The 17,534-nt window shown below is 39.3% G+C and overlaps 1 protein-coding gene across 1 annotated transcript; it reads left to right on the forward strand.

Annotated features, from left to right (window-relative positions):
* Positions 1-1,185: 1,185 nt before the first annotated feature.
* LOC102228162 (kinesin-like protein KIF2A) lies at positions 1,186-16,401 on the forward strand. Its single transcript, XM_014475170.2, has 21 exons — positions 1,186-1,368; positions 2,235-2,329; positions 3,185-3,304; positions 3,563-3,617; positions 4,737-4,856; positions 6,765-6,865; positions 7,250-7,345; positions 7,546-7,600; positions 8,162-8,324; positions 8,844-8,934; positions 9,439-9,502; positions 9,580-9,671; positions 9,757-9,899; positions 9,984-10,188; positions 11,141-11,251; positions 11,329-11,396; positions 12,306-12,389; positions 13,285-13,429; positions 14,850-14,951; positions 15,091-15,226; positions 15,971-16,401. Exons 1-21 carry the CDS (start codon positions 1,308-1,310, stop codon positions 16,054-16,056), a joined length of 2,193 nt encoding a protein of 730 aa, XP_014330656.1. The 5' UTR covers positions 1,186-1,307; the 3' UTR covers positions 16,057-16,401.
* Positions 16,402-17,534: the final 1,133 nt, after the last annotated feature.

A 17,534-nucleotide genomic window follows, 5' to 3' on the forward strand; every position in this document is an offset into this window, starting at 1 on the left:
TCCAGTAGCATACTGATAAATTACAGTAAATAGTGGCTTTGTTCAATGGGCATAAATAGAACATCTAGGTTTGGTGAGGGGGGAAAGGTCATTAGGGCACCAGGGAATTAGAGTGCTGCATTAGAGAGCAGCAAAAACATGAAGCAAATTCATTCCATGTCTGTTTATTATTAGCCACCAACTTCTGATTAGTTTATTTAACTTTTATCTAATGCTTTAACTGTTTTGCACAGAAACATCTGCAGATTTGGTTTGTATATTTTAATCCTAATGTTCTTTTTGTTTGTGTTAGACATTTATAATCAAACCTTGAGCAGTAGGATTGCTGGGATGCATCATAAAAAATAATCATAGCTAAATACTAACAATAAACACCGATACATAACAGAGCCTTATTGTATTATGAGTACACATTTATTAGAGGAAAACGGTGCTTTTCCTCCTGAAGGCTTCTGCTGCCATCTTGTGCTAAAGTCCAAGTAATCACATTTTTTTCTTCTCTCATCATGCTGTAGCTGTACAATAAAAACAATGCCTCCGGATGTAGAATTGAAAACATAACAATTAAACTGAAATACAACATTTGATGTGTGCACTAGCTCACTGCAGCCGGCTAAAATGGAATAAAACCGTGTTTAAGTGAAGTATTAGTTCAGGTGTTTGCACAGTTGGGTTGAACCTTGGAAAACATTCATCGTAGTTTCAATGTTATAATCTATTTTATGTTTTATGATTAGTTAGTTTCAGACATTTTATATTAAAAGAAATTGACTTGGAAAAGTTTCTTTTGTCATATTTTATTTTGTTATTTTGTAATTATGTTAGTTATATGGATTGTTTTCTTTTTGGTCTGTAAAATACAAAAAATATTTCATATTCCTTTCGTCTGATTATGTAATTTCTTAATATAGATTGATTGATATTGGGTAGCCTTTTTACAATTTTTTTTTTTTTTTTTAGTCTTACTTGAGCATTTTCTTGGATGGCTATTTTTTAAATTTTACTCAAATAAAAATATGTTGAAGTATTCTTACTTGAGTACAATTTTTGTTGTGGTTTTATGCCGGAATAAAAAAAAATTAAGTAGTATTACTTTCGTCAGACAAACAGAAGGCGACCATGTCGGCTGAAAGCAGGTGAGGACTAACGGAGGATGCTAGAGGTTTGGCGAGAGATGCGCGCATGCGCACCAGCTCCTCTCCTCTCTCCGCTGCCTCTCCTTTGACTGGCCGCCAGTGACCTCCCAGTCTCCGCAGCATTGCACAAAGTGGACTGGGCGACAAGGCGAAGACGACACGGGGGGAGAAATGGCCGGGATTTTTGGGAAGATATTCGTGGGCATTTACGTGGAAATAAAGCGAAGCGACGGTACGTGGCCGGCCCAGCAGCGCGCGCGCACGCCGCTCCATCCGGCTGGTCCGGAGGAGAGGAGCGAGCAGCACCGACGGCTCCTTTGCTAGCTAACGCAAGCTGGTCACACGAACACTTTCTCCGGGTTGTAGCGCTAAAAAGCTGCGCGGTGTGAGGCGGATAAGCCTGTAAACACGCGGCTGTTCCGCTCCTCCGCCCCGCGCTGTCGCATGTTAGTCATGCAGTCTGAAGCCGGTAGGCCTGCGGGGCAGCAGACCGACAGCCACCCGGCAGACCGACAGCCACCCGGCCGGCCGGGCGGGGAGGTCCGTCCACCTGCACGGCTGTCCGGCTGTGAACGGGATGAAAACCTGCCCCGCTGCCTCTGCGTCACGGGATTAAAGCCTCCGGTGTGAGTCAGGGTGGATTCATCCACCTCTCTGCACTGCAGCATCCAGCTGTGGCCTTTGAATGCTTTGCTGAAGGATGGCTGCATGGGCCTCTCACTTCATTATACCTCATTAAAAATAAAACCAGAAACAGCTGATCCCTGCTGGGTTTGGCCTCACTACTGTCTCCCTTATGATGATCTTAGCTTAAAGCAGCTGATTAGCTTGAGCAGCAAATTAATTGACTGACAGGGAAAAGTCACATCAGCCACACCCATTGGCTTCATGATGGTTTTTCATAAAATATTTACATCCTCAAACACTTTGATTTAGCTTATTTTTGTTAATCAAAAACAACAAAAAGAAAAGCTTGTAAAAAAAAAAACCTGAACATGGTGGTGGGGAGGGGGGGGGGCTGGTTTAGTTTGGATTTGACTTTAAGGATCCAGCAGCATCTGCAGTCTGAATTTACCTGTGTCTGCATCTTCACCGCAGGGCGAATACACCAGGCCATGGTCACGTCCTTACACGAAGACAATGAGAGTGTGACGGTGGAGTGGATCGAGAACGGGGACACCAAGGGGAAGGAGGTACACCTGCCGCTGCTCTGAGTTGTGTTTCACCCCAATAAGTCGAATTTATCGTGATCTGAAACGCACTTGCAGTCAGGGCGCTTAAAATCCCTGAAAATCCGTTCATTTCAGTTCGCTGTTTTCAAGGTTTGGTATGCGATTTCTATATAAAAATCCTTGAAAGTGCTTTATAATACAAACTGCGCAGTTTTGTAATAGAGTGTAATATAACATTTGATTAAAAGCCTAAAATTGGAAAACATCATTTAAAGTTGAGACCAGATATTTTCACACAAACACTTTTTTTCTCTCACTGTCTGAAGTTAAATCAGAATAAACTTTTCTTGTTTTAGGTCAGTCAGAGTTCCCAAAATTATTTCTATTTGCTAAACGCCACAAAACTTAGCGAGAACATCTTTTAGAGATTTGTTTGTCTCTATTTCAGATACATTGTGTTTTAAGCACTTAATACAAGCTGAAAGGTAAAGTACCTTAACACAGTTAGCTCGGATTCTTTCGATGTGATGAATATTTATTATCCTTAATGACTCAATGACTTATTGATCTGTGTACATGAAATAAGGGTTTCTTATATTTTATATGTTAAACAACGTTATTGAAATTATTACTGAAACAGAAAGAGCAGCTTTTGGAAACAAAAGAAAACAGAAACAAATCATGTGTGAAAATACACCTTTTAAACTTGACAGTATCAAATATTATGTGCCACAGTGGATCGTAAATGTTCTGGGTTAGAGTTGCTCCCATTCCCAACACCAAACTTTGCCACCAAACTTGTTGTAATTGTACCATTCTGGTTTTATTTCAGCTCTCACAGAGATAAACAGCTTGTGGTCGTCTTGTGTTCCTCAGATCGACCTGGAGAGCATCTTCGCTTTGAATCCGGATGTCGTTCCTGATGAAGAAATACCTCAGAGTCCCGAAGCTCCTCTTCCTCCGTCTAGCATCAATAAAACCAGCAAAGTCCCCAAGGTCTGCTCTTCACTTAACAACGGACTGTTATCAAGTAGAAATGTCCTGTTTTTAGGTTAATGTGTGGAATTTCAAAAAATCCTGCCACTGCAACTATTTAATCCGAATTATGACATAGATTAATTTTTATAAACTAAGAAAAGATTCATTTTCTCAAAGTTTAAACTTGATGACAGACGCGTACGACTTCATGGTGTGTTTTGTTCGGCATGTGTGCTTCTTTTTTTATCGAACGTTTGACTTTTGTTACATTTTTAGACCCGACGGATCACAGCGATACCTAAACCTGAAAATGCTCCACGGGAGAACAGAGGTATGTTTGACCTGCTATCCATTTTGAATACTCCCACTGTTGTTAGTTAAAGAAATATTGGCACCCTGCTGTTACTGGACACTTTCTGGTGAAGTTAGAGAAAATGTCTGTTTATGGAAGATGGAAAAAGTCAAAATTTGGCTGAGCTTCTGGTTAAATCGTAAATGTCTGTGATTAAATATTTTTGTGAACAGGCGAGTTTATTTCAGAACTTTGCAAAAATCTATACAAGTTGTGTTTACGTTACAAATGTGCGCAAATCTTTGCAAAAAAAATCTGCTTCTGTTGGAAAAAATCCCCACAATTTAGCTATTGCATTGTTTTCATTAAATAAGAAATAAATTTAAATCACACGTGAATAAGTGTGTTCACTCAATAAGTCATTAAAAAACACAATGTGCTATCATCCTCCAGCTACTTCCTGTTGCCGTCTTCTTTGTCGTTTTCTCCAGTAGTAACAACCGGTTGACTCATGAGTTGATAAAAAAAAAAGTGTTTTCATTGCAGCTTTGCAGTTTTACCTGTCAGCTACCACCTGTTCATGCTAATGCGTGCTATGTTCACTGATCAGGAAAAAAGGTGGGATTTGCCTAATCTCTAATAATTGTTGATCAGGTATAAAATCTTTTAATTCCAGTCACTCTGATTGGATTGTTGTTTGTAAATTTATTTGACCAACTGATTTAAATGCTAGAATATCTCAGATTGTTTCTCTGTAGTATCCTATTAAAGTTAGCTGAAGGTGCTCTCTACGTGGCACAGTCTTAATAGCATTTATGGAGTAAAGTAGTGAACATGTAAGCATGTTTAACGTGTTGTTTAAATTATAGATTAGTTTTGTTAGAATTTACAGTGAGAAAACATGAGTGATCTAGAACATTCTCCTTGAAACTACAATTTTTTGTCCCAAGTTGTGTGGATTTTATGGATTTCTCTTTATAGCCTGAAGTCAGACGATTCATAATCGATTTGTCACAATTAGTCTGATTAATCGATGAATCGATTCAGCCCTAACTAGAAAATGGTGATCTCAGAATTTGAAGTTCAACTTTTGTGTCATGTCTGGTTCTTTTCCAATCTGTGACGACGACCAACGCTCTGCTCTGTTCTGCTCTGCAGCTGCAGCCGTGGGAACGACCCGGGCCCGTCCCAGCCAGCACAGCCAGGCTGCAGAACCCCCTCCGCCCTCCATCACCCCCCAGCCTGCAGTGAAGGAGACTCTGATGCAGCAGCAGAACGGTAACGAGCTCGGGTCCGCGCACGGCTCCGTTTTGGTTCTGAGTGGCGCGTCCAGCCCCTCTGTTGTCGTGTTCTGATGCGGTCCCATCCAGTGATGTCATGCTCCCAGCCCCAGACAGCTGGTCTTCGTCTAGTCAAAGCCTCTTTCACTGCCGGTGGAGTCATACTGCAGCGCTTGTTTCAGTTCCTGCTGGGGCTGTTTGGACGACTAACATGTGGATACAAAAAAAAACTCATCAAGATGCAGTTTTTGCAACTTTTTAATAATTGCACATCTTGTTAAATCCTGCAACTAAAGAAAAATGTTGAAGTTTAATTTGTTTCTTTTTACTGTTGTATGATTTTTTCTATTTGTTGAGTCATTTAAATGTGACACAAGCTGCTCATCATCTCTCAATACTATTAGAGTTAGAAGCTAAATCTATGTAAGGTCAAGTCAACCTCAGATGTATGTGCTGGGCTTTTTTCTATGCTACGTTTCCAGAAATCCTTTATTCCCTGTTTTATAAATTAGTTGTAGATAAAAGTTACATTTTGAGTCCATCTTTTGTCTTCTTGGGCTGCATTATGTGTAAATCAAATGTTCAAATGTTCATAAACCAACAAGTACATATAAAGACTCCTAGAAACCACATAGAGACAATAGAAAATGATAACAGTTATTTTATTCATTGATTATTTTGACAACTATTTTGACGATTAACCAGTTATTCTGATGATTAGTCCATTAGTCAGATAATTAAATTGGCACATTCTGCAGATTTCTCATTTAACCACTTCACCTTATTTTATGCAACTTTAGAAATTCATTCAAAGATGCAATTAAACAATAATTCAATTCCTTTTTAAATAAGAAACATTTTATTGCCTAAAGTGCAAAAGCCCAGCATTGCTTTAGTTTATTCTGGATCATTTGTAGCAAAGGATGCAGCTAAAAAATATGTCTGACATGAACATGTGAAAAGCTTTGCCCTTTCTGCTTGACTTATTAATAGGGTTGTTTTGGTGATTATTTATTGATTAATCAATTAATAATTGGATTACAAAAGGTGCTTAATAGGAGAATTTTTACACACAAAGTCTTTTTTTATCTTAATTGCAAACTATGTATATTTTTTGTTCAGTTTTGGCTTCATTACAGCTCTGAGTATGTTACTCTTTAAGCAAATTGCTTTATTTTCAGTCTGTATACCTCAGTTAGTGATTAATCATTATTTATTTACACGGCGTTGCTGAAAATGAGAATTTGTTCTCTATCAATTTACCTGGATAATGTGAAATTGGCTTTTTTGAGCTGCACATCATGTTATAATGTGATTCTGTCATCAAAATCATAGCTGGAGTGTTGCTTGCCTGTTTGAGGAATCCTTTAATCTCCCGTGGCAACCATTCAGCTGTGCAAAACGCGTGGAGGGGACTGAACACCGCCTTCAAGGACAAAGCTCCTCCCCCACTCAGCTCCTTCAGACTAGCCAGCAGCAATTAGCAAACACCTGGTTGAACTGAGCATCTGATGAGCTCATCATAGGAGCTACTTCTCAGTGCAGTGCTGGTAAAAACGTTAAAGGGTTAATAGAGGAGCCATGTTGTGGTGACTTCCTGGAGGCGGAGTTTCAGGAACACCAGCATCTACTTAAAGAGACAGAGGTCCAATTGCTTATAAGTGATATTTTTATAACAACTTACGGTGCTTTAGCAAACACCTGGTTGAACTGTGCATCTGCACCTGGTCAACCAGGTTGAACCAGGTTCTCTTTGTAAGCAGACTTAAAATGTGCTATAATAATTGCATATGTGACTGGAAAATACATAATGCTGCCCTTTAAATAAAGGTTAGATAAAATAATAAAGGTTAAATAAAATAATAAAGGTTAAATAAAATGAAATTCATTGATTTGTCGTTTCCAGCACGAAGGAAATCCAACTGTGTGAAGGAAGTGGAGAAACTGCAGGAGCAGCGAGAGAAGAGACGTCTGCAGCAGCAAGAGCTCAGAGAGAAGAGGGCGCAGGTGAGGACAGAACACACCCACACACACACACACACAGCCACACACTCACATTCACTCACCTGTTGTTGATTATAGAGATGTGCAGCAAGGAAGAAGGTTGTTTGTGAAGGAAGCATTCTTTTTGTTTTACTGGTTTAAACAAATCCATTCCTTATTTTCGGTCTGCTTATAAAGAGAACTGTTGCCTTCTAGACACAGAATCTGGACTGATAAAACAAGTGGACTGTTTTAAACAAAATCTACTTAAAGTGAAAAGCAAATCAGAGTCCACAAGCCCTGACATTCTAAAACCATTGCAAAGTAAAAAAAGAACAATTTTTTTTTATGGCAGTAAGACGTGCTGATTTCTTTGTTGTCGTTTTTGTCCTTTCTGTCTCACCGCAGGAGGTCGATGTCAATCTACCCAACTATGAGATCATGTGCATGATCAGAGACTTCAGGGCCAGCCTGGACTACAGACCTTTGACCTCCAGTGATGCTGTGAGTCAGAAACGCCACACAGGTTAGGCAGGGAAAGCAGGAGGTGCTGCAGATATGGAGGCTGAGGATGAAAGAGGTGGTGGAGTAGTTCTAAAGGACAAACTAGATTCAAGAATGAAAATGATTTCAAGGAACAACAGATGAGGAAAAATAGGACATAAACAGAGCAAATTAAATAGAGAATGATTTTTGTGTTTCAGATTGAGGAGCACAGGATCTGTGTGTGTGTTCGCGCTCGTCCCCTAAATAAAAAAGGTAAGATGAGCGTGTTCAGACCGTTTTATCCTCGTAATCAACTGACTGCTATGGTGTCTGAGTTGATAGTTAAAGCCTTGTGCTGTAGCTGAGCTTCAAACCAACAGTCAAGCTCACACATGATTTCACTAGCGACAGGAAGCAGATGTTGTTGCCATGGATACAGCATTCTGCAGACCCTGAGGGGGGGGAAAAAAAAGCTCTCGATACAGGACAAAGAAATGACAGTTTGTAATGAAATAGGTGACAGTCATAATGTCATTCACAAGGCCTGCTGTGGGATTCACATGGTAGGATAATCATGAGTAAAAATGTTGCAGCTTATGAATCACAATATTGAAAATAAATTGCTTTTATTTAAAAAAGAAAAACAACAATAATTCCTACTATTGCTGCTACAACAATATACTCATTGTTCCAGTTCTAATTGATGTTGTAAATGTGACATTTCTTATTTCAATCCTGATTCCTACTTAACACAAGAATAAACAACAAGGATTCGTTAAATGTCTGTGTGTCATTGAAACGCTTGCTGCATCAAAGCATGTGCTCCCTCCTCAGAGTTATCAGTGAAGGATCTGGATGTGATCACCATTCCCAGTAAGGACGTGGTGATGGTCCACGAGCCGAAGCAGAAAGTGGACCTGACCCGCTTCCTGGAGAACCAGACGTTCCGATTCGACTACGCCTTCGACAAGACTTCCACCAATGAAATGGTTTACAGGTGTGTCGGAGTTTTTCTTTTCTTTTCATAGCCAGGCATCCATTAGACAGTCCCTGCAGGTGATTGTTTTTTGGGGGGAGTTTTGCAATCGACTTCACTGATTTTGTGGCGCTGCTTTGGAAATACTTGCATGGATGAATTTTGCAATATTTGTTTCAAGCTAAAACCATTCCGACGTCTACATGAAGAAAAAATAACAAGCAGACAGATCGAACACCTAAACATTTTAAATTGCTCAAAAACTAGGCAGCAGAGTAGAAGAAGTAAGAAATATTGCCACCTGCTGGTGGGAGTTAGTCACTTAAACTCAATATTTTTGACAATTCTTTGTGAAAAAAATTGCAATAAATTCACAATTATGCATTAGCTTGTGGGGATTTTGTTTATTTTACGCAAATTTCCAAATTCTTGAGATTAGTCAATCATTGGAATATTTTCCAATTTGGGTCGACAGAGAAGTTCTCGGTACATCTCAAGTTTGTATTTGCTTTGCTGCTGACATGTTCTTCCCTGCTGCAGGTTTACGGCCCAGCCGCTGGTAGAGACCATTTTTGAGAGAGGGATGGCCACCTGCTTCGCCTACGGACAAACAGGAAGTGGAAAAACACACGTGAGGGCTTTCACATGAACCTGAAATAACGACATTATTTTAGTCATCGATTAGTCTATCAATTATTCCAACGATTGATCAATTATTCTGGTGATTAATCGATTAATTATTGTGACGATTAATCAGATAGAAAAAGTTGGCACATTCTGTCAATTTCTAACTTAAGCATTTTTCATACAGTAATAGAAATATATGAAAAGATGCCACTTGATGAGTTTAGGGTAGAAGAGATTCACAGACAGGAATTTTTTTGTCTCTTAAATGCAAAATGTAAAACTTTTTTTGCAGTTTTGGTTTACAACTTAATCACTGCTCTGAGTGAGTGTGTTCTTCCAGCAAATAGCCTTTTTTTTTAAGCCTATATGATGAATTTTACGATTAATCGACTAAACTGGTTGACGATTATCTGATTGATCACGATTGATCCGATTAATCATTTCAGCCCCATTCATAACATTTTTCCTCTCATGTTTTTCATTCCTGCTGGACTGTGTGTGTTTTCAGACAATGGGAGGAGACTTTTCTGGGAAGAACCAGGACTGCTCAAAGGGCATCTATGCTCTGTCGGGTCAGTTTCTCCTGTTTCACTGCTGCGTTAAACATTTCTTCAACTTAACTGGGTTTTATTTTTCATTCTGACGGCAGCCAGAGATGTTTTTCTCATGTGGAAGAAACCTGTTTATAAGAAGTTGGATCTGCAAGTTTTTGCCACATTTTTTGAGATTTACAGCGGAAAGGTTAGCGTCTCAACAACCAAAGAGCTGATTGAACCCAGAACAGCGGAGCGGCTTAATTACACAGTCACTCTGCATGTGTTTAAAGGTGTTCGACCTGCTAAACCGCAAAGCCAAGCTGCGGGTCCTGGAGGACGGGAAGCAGCAGGTGCAGGTGGTCGGGCTGCAGGAGAGGGAGGTGAAATGCACCGAGGACGTCCTCAAGCTCATCGAAATGGGAAACAGCTGCAGGTGAACGCCAGAGGAGTTTAACTCTGAGCCAAATGTTGCAGTAGTTTGTTCAGAAAAGATCTGACTGAGAGTTTGGATTTCCAGGACTTCGGGTCAGACCTCAGCGAACGCTCACTCCTCTCGGAGCCACGCCGTGTTCCAGATCATCCTGCGGCGGCGGGGGAAGATGCACGGGAAGTTCTCGCTCATTGACCTGGCGGGGAACGAGAGAGGGGCGGACACGTCCAGCGCCGACCGGCAGACCCGACTGGAAGGAGCCGAGATCAACAAGAGCCTGCTGGCGCTGAAGGTCAGCGAGCCCCGGCTCCAGACGCCGCTGGCTAACCTGATTAGTTCTAACAGAGCCAGAGCAGAACCGGCTTCATATGGAGGCCCGCTCTGTGTCACTGACATGCTGGTATTCAGGTTCCTCTGAGTACATTTAGTGGAAATTCTGCAACATCACCTGCAATATCTATAATAAATAGAAACATTTTTAATTACATTAGTATTGGGTTTATTTCTTTGGGGAGAACAGGGGCAGTTTAATATGGACAATTATATTTTAGCAAGGAACAGAGCTTCAGCTTGAGAGCAGCGTTTTTTTATTACGTCTTATTTTATTTGGTTCATATGTTAAATCAATCTTAAATATATTTTTATAAATGTACTTGTACACAGTAGATTATTCACCCATCAGATTGGTGCAGAGTGCTGTTATACCATTTAGCTTTCATGGAACTTTGAAAATATTCTTTAGAAATGCGGACGCTGACGTTAGCATTGGGGACGTCTGTGCTGCTGCTACATGTTTAGCACTGAGATGCTACGTTAGGCCTGAATAGCTTCACTGAGAGGCTAACTCTGTTTAGCATAACTTAAACACGACGATATTGTTTTCCTACGTCCAATCAAATTGCTTTTTGAAGCAAAAATGAACAATGAGCCAAGATTTGTTGCTTATGCATCAAATGTACAGGGTTACCAGAAATGGGCTAATACAAAGGCTCTGACTGGAACCTTTTTATGTAAAGAAAAACAAAAAAGCAATGAATTGTGTTACATTTTTATAACATGTTAAAACCTGTGTAATTAATTAAACAACATGAATGTGTAAAAGTAAATCTAAGCTAATGTGGACTTTAAAAAGAGACAATATGTAAACTGGAGCAGAAAGTCACCATTGTGATTCTTCTTCAGTCTATATAGTTACATGCTAAATCATTTTGAGTGAATTTGGGTTTCCTGGTCTCCTGCTGCAGGAATGCATCCGAGCCCTCGGCAGAAATAAACCTCACACTCCCTTCCGGGCCAGCAAGCTGACCCAAGTCCTCAGAGACTCCTTCATCGGAGAAAATTCAAGAACATGCATGGTGAGGCATCAGGAGCAAAGGACACTGCGCTCGCTGCTGTAAACAAGCACAGCAACATCATGATTCTCTGTCTCCAGATAGCAACCATTTCTCCTGGGATGGCCTCCTGTGAAAACACATTAAATACGCTGAGATATGCCAACAGGTAAAGCGAGTTTCTTGTGATTAGAAGCTCAAATGTTTTTATCTGTTTGATGACGAGATTTTTTAGGAAACTACGTCACATAGCAGAGGTGGGTGGAGCAGTCAAAAATTAGACTTGAGTAAAAGTAGCACTAGTTCATATTTTTACTCAAGTAAAAGTAAAAAGTAGCTGGAAAATGACTCAGGAAAGAATGAAAAAATATTTGAGTGACTGATCAAAACATCAGTTATTTCATTTTGAAAAATTACATCAGTAGACAGATCAGAATATAAAGTTACGTGGGAATTTTGGTGTATCAAAAACCAAAATGAAAATAATTTATATAATTGCAAAATAATAAAAAATCAGGCAAACAAAACACTTTCCAAATCAATTTCTGTCAATATAAAACTTAATGTGGTTTATGTTATTTTGCACAATTAAAAATACAAATTAAGGATATTAAGAAAAATATTAACAACAGTACATGAAAAGGCAAAAGCCCACTGGGCTTATGTGAAGCAGAAAAAAATACAAGTATGCAATTGTTCATCAGCTGATCACAAATTCATAAAATACAACCATATGGAAGAAATAAAAACACATCTACAGAGTATTAATGAAAATAAAATATGTAAAAATAAAAACTTATGAAAGCTTCACCAAAAACTGCAGGTGTGTGTCTAGTGAATTATTGGTTTAAAAAATGTTTGCTGAAATTTTACTCAAGTAAAAGCAGAGCGTAGAAAAGGTAATTTTTTTCCAAAAGGTTGCTCATGTAAATGTAGTTTCTACCCGACTATTTCACACATTCACAACTAGCTACTGTCTCTGTTTATTATCTAATGCAACTGTTTGAGGCTGTAAACACACTAAATATGTCTGACCTGAAGATGCTCCTCCTCTCACCTCTGCCTCTTCTGTCTGCAGGGTGAAGGAGTTTGGCATCAGCCCGTCAGACATTCCCTTCTCTCAGAGCGGAGGCGGCCGCTCGGAGCTCTCACCCACTTATGAGTACGATCGCTGCACCCATTTACCACAACATTTCCCCCAAAGAAACATCCATCTGTGATCTCTCTCCAAGGGAAACAGGGCAGACATGATGCCTGCATGACCACACATCTGAACAGGCTGCTACTGTCATTTAAGAAATCAAGAAATCAGCTCAAAGTGGCAATAAAGCTGGTTCACTGAGGAGAGATTCAGCCCCGCTGTGATATCTAATAGTTTCTATGGTTGTTGCCTTGGAGACAAATGTCCTAAACAAAGGGTCTGCTATTTACAAACTGCTAGTTGTTTCTCTTTTCACTCATTCTGACCAGATTTTATATTTTCCTTCCAATTTAAAACACAGTAAAAGGGTCCAAAACTATTTATAAATGATGTGTTTAGTGACCGTTAGCCTAATGTGATTCAAAGCTGTCCAAAATGTTGAAATATCAGTGATTTACCAAATCGCCTTGACAACGTGTTCTTGCTCTTTCTGGGCTTTTTGTCAAGCTTTAATGGTTTTTTTTTTTATTTCGATACATTTTCTTGTGAAAGAAGACGCTTTCACTAACACTAAAGTAATGACAAGATCCTGATAGTGAAAACATGGAGGCGATAGAGCCGGCTGGAAATGGATCACGGAGCTAAATCTGAAAAGTGCGGCATGATTTTCTGTTTAGCTATCAAATCGTTGCAGATCAGTTACAGTTACTGAGACGCTTCTTTTGGGGCTCTTAATCCAAAAGAATGAAAAAAAACATATTGTTTACATCTGTTTTAAACTTGCATTATGTTGTTTTGTGCATCGTTTACTAAAGGAATTTAACTGATTTATTTCAAGACCTCGCCTCCTAACCTGTGCCTTGAAGCCCCCCCCCTCTTCCTCCTGACGCCTCTGTAAGCTGTGATGTGTTGTCAGGATGAAGCAGCTGACGGTGGACCCTGCAGCAGCTCTGGACTGCCACCAGGAGGGGCGCATCACCCAGCTGGAGGTCCTGGAGGCCCAGTGGGGGGTCGGCAGCTCCCCGCAGAGAGACGACCTCAAGCTGCTCTGCGAACAGAACGTAAGCAAAACGTCGCAAACCACAGAAGAAGAAGAAACCAAGAAAGTAGAGACAGTATTTAAAGGTAAAAGTCTTTGGATCTGAAGCAGGAGGAAAATACCGCAGATCACCACAAGTAGATTCATATTCAGACTTTTAATCACTTCAGATTACACTTCAGATTACACACTGTAAAAAAGAAAAAAAACTTTTACAGTATAAATAAAATTCTGGCAAACACAGCCGCCGGTGTACGTGCAACTCTATATATAACATACAGTACAGAGCAAAAGTTTGGACACACCTTTTAATTCAATGAGTTTCCTTTATTTTCATGACTATTGACATTGTAGATTCACACTGAAGGCATCAAAACTATGAATAACAACATGTGGAAATATGCACTAAACAAAAAAGTGTAAAACAACTGAAAATAGCCCTTATATTCTAGTTTCTTCAAAGTAGCAACCTTTTGCTGTGATTACTGCTTTGCACACTCTGCATTTTCTTGATGAGCTTCAAGAGGTCGTCACCTGAAATGGTTTTCACTTCATAGGTCAACCTGCCCTGTCAGGTTAATAAGTGGGATTTCTTGCCTTATAAATAGTCATGAAAATAAAGAAAACCCATTGAATTAGAAGGTGTGTCCAAACTTTTGGTCTGTACTGTATATACTGTATATTGACATGGAGATTAAAGTCTATATGATCAAACACAAGATGCATCTGGAAAGTATTCATAGTGCTTCATGTTATGTTTTGTTCATTTCTTTCCTCTTTCCTGGCAAAAGTTTTGTAAGATTTTTATTCATTTATTACATTTATTTAAATTGGATTTTATAATGAGGGTCCATCTGAAAATATAGTATGAGTTTGTGGGATAGAGTTTATAATCCTACTCCTTTTCGAGCATGTTAAGATTAATGTGGTACAAAAATACGTGTGTTTTGCATCCCTCGTTCATGTGTGTGATTTTATACTTCTATCATGTTCGAAATAAAATAAAATAAAAATAGAAAAGCAAGAAAATAGAGCAACGAAGCTAAAAGAAACAAGCTGTTTCCAGACGTTTCTGAAACTTATAAGGGTTTTTCTATATAAAATATAAAAAGTTTTTTTTCTCACTTTTGAACACATTAGCACTCAGAGATGCATTAGAAAATGCTTGAATTTCAATTTGGTGTTTTCAAGGTTTGGAAAGTGCTTGATTTCTGAGTAAAGTCCTTGAAAGTGCTGAATATTCAAAACTGCACAGTTTTGTAATGAAATGCAAAAACGTTATTTACAGTTGAAACCAGATATTTTTATACACCGAATAAAAAGACACACACTTTTTTTTCCCCCTCACAGTCTGAAGTTAAATCAGACTTTATGTCGGTCAGAATGACCAAAATGATTTTGTGCGAGACAGAAAGGTCTCTGTGTTTCCTGTCTGTTTTCAGGAGGAAGAGGTTTCTCCACAGCTCTTCACCTTCCATGAAGTCGTGTCTCAGCTGGTGGAGATGGAGGAGCAGGTGCTGGAGGACCACCGGGCCGTGTTCCAGGTACAGCAGTGCAGGCGTGCAGAGATTTGATGTTTTTCTGTGGGGAAAAATGGAGGATAAATGTTAGGATTTTCATGTAATTACCGAGTGTTACCTGTAGATGTCAGCAGAGCGTCACAGTGCAGTTTGCTGTTGCCAGGAGTCGATCCGCTGGCTGGAAGACGAGAAGGTTCTTCTGGAGATGACGGAGGAGGTGGACTACGACGTCGAGTCTTATGCAACCCAGCTGGAGCAAATCCTGGACCAGAAGATCGACATTCTGACCGAGCTGAGGGGTAAAACGCAACGTTAGCGCTGTTATTAAACACAGTTCACCCCACGCTAAGCTAGAGACTCTCCGGTCCGAGATTAATATCTGTATCGGTACCGATACTGAAACCGATTCAAGATCGGGCATCAGTGATAATGTGCCCAATCCATAGGGGCAGATCTATTCGATCTAATTCTATGCTTCGTCTTCTGAGCGAGTGTAAATAGTTGAAAATCTGCTAGAAAATAGATTCATCTCGGAAAGTTTTGAGAGAAAAAACATTGAAATATCTGAGCTTGAAAAGTTGAAAATGTTCAGCTTTTGAAACTTGAAGATTTTTGACTTGAAACTCAAATTTCAAAGTTTTTGGGGGTTTTTTTTGCAGAGATTTCTGAGATTAATCTCAAAATTTCAGATTTTCTTTTCTGGCAAATTTTCAAACTCAAAAATTTCTTTGTTTTTTTTTTTTTCCTAGAAATTTTCTGAGATTGATCTCTCAGTAGCTCGTACTAAGCTGCCATAGATAAAACATTAATAAATTTGTATGTAAATAAAAAAAGATTTCTGGTTTTCTAGCAGCCTACGATAAATAGTCTACATTTTGCATAGTAATGAAGCCAAAAATCAACAACACCTGATAATCTTGGCAACAAATAGGTTTCTATATGGTTTCCATAAATGTTTTCATCCTAACTCTGTGTGGGATTTTTTTTATACCCATTTTAAACTGTGTAACTCTTAAAATCCATGATTTTATTCCTTCTTTCAGATAAAGTCAAGTCTTTCCGCTGTGCTCTCCAAGAAGAAGAACAAGCTAGCAAACAGATAACCCCCAAGAGGCCTCGAGCGCTCTGAAGCAGCCATGATGAGATCGCTGCACACACAGGAACAGACAAACTGAGAAACCTTTTGACCCCTCTGCTGGTCATGCATTTCATTCCCCCTCATTCATCCGTCCTGTTAAACCAAAGAGCAGACGTGCTCTTCCATCCCCACCGTTCAGTGTTTCGACAAGGTTTGTATGGAAGGCCAATTTGGAATTAATGCGCGCGCTTTCCAGCGTCGCCTGGCATCTAATAAACGGCATCAAATGTGGAACCTGCTGTTTATTTAGCGCCACTTCCTGTTTAACATCTGGTGGTCAAAAAAGTACAACACATCAAAGCGTTTATTATTCACCTGGTGATGCTTGGCAACGGTTAATTAGTAACTCCGCCCTCTCCTGTTGACGCATGAAAACAATTACAAAGCCAGCCTTCTGTCACCTGTAGAGGGCGCTGATGGAAGGTCCTGTAGGAAGCAAAATCAGACATTACTAATCGAGCCCTGGTATTCACTAGTTTGAAGATAGATAGATAGATAGATAGATAGATAGATAGATAGATAGATAGATAGATAGATAGATAGATAGATAGATAGATAGATAGATAGATAGATAGATAGATAGATAGATAGATAGATAGATAGATTTTAAAAGTTTACAGGAAGGTTTGGATCTCTTGAAAGAAAATTCAAATTAAAAAAATTATGCATTTTTTTGCACATTTCTCCACAGGGTTTTATCATTCTTGCTGTTGTGTGTAAAGATCAGACTTTCAAAATAAAGTCTCAATTTGCTGCCAGGAAAAGGACATTTTTCCTCCACTATGTATGTTAATAGTCCAATCAAAACTTTATTGCTCTGGCTGACACGTTGCTATTGACTGAACAGAATAAACTCAAATAACCCAAAGCGTTGCAATCTAATGCTCCAGTTCAGCATTAAGGGTGAACATGTGTTAAATGTCACACATGTTGACACTTTAAAGGGTGAAGTTTTTCCCATACACTGTATTTCCTTCATTGTATGGGCACAAATAGTGACAGCAGTTCAAATTTAAAACTATGTCGGTATAGCATATTGGAATTTTATGGCTTTTACAGTAGTACTAGATGCTTGCTAATGGGGTTTTAGCCTTTATTTTAAGGAAACTCAATGTTTCAGTAGTTTTTCAGTTTTCTGGAAGTTTGTTCCAAATTTGTGGGTGCATAGAAACTGAATGCTGCTCCTCCATGTTGGTTCTGACTCTGGGGACACAAAGTAATTCTTGTTGTGACATTAGTCCTCTAATCCTGGAAATGTTCTTCATCTGACAGAAGGCCGACTTTGTAACTGTCTTTATGTGACTCTGAATGTTCAGGTCCATCACTACATCAGCTGTAATAGATGGAGCTGTGTGCTGACTCTTTAGGTCCAAAAATAATGATTTCAGTTTGGTTTCTGTTCAGATGAAGATGTTTATGACACATCCATTCATTGATTTGTTCCATGCACAGTGCTTAAATGAGCTCAT

The sequence above is a fragment of the Xiphophorus maculatus genome, chromosome 8 (genome assembly GCF_002775205.1).
Source record: "Xiphophorus maculatus strain JP 163 A chromosome 8, X_maculatus-5.0-male, whole genome shotgun sequence".
In the NCBI taxonomy this organism is placed as follows: domain Eukaryota; kingdom Metazoa; phylum Chordata; class Actinopteri; order Cyprinodontiformes; family Poeciliidae; genus Xiphophorus; species Xiphophorus maculatus.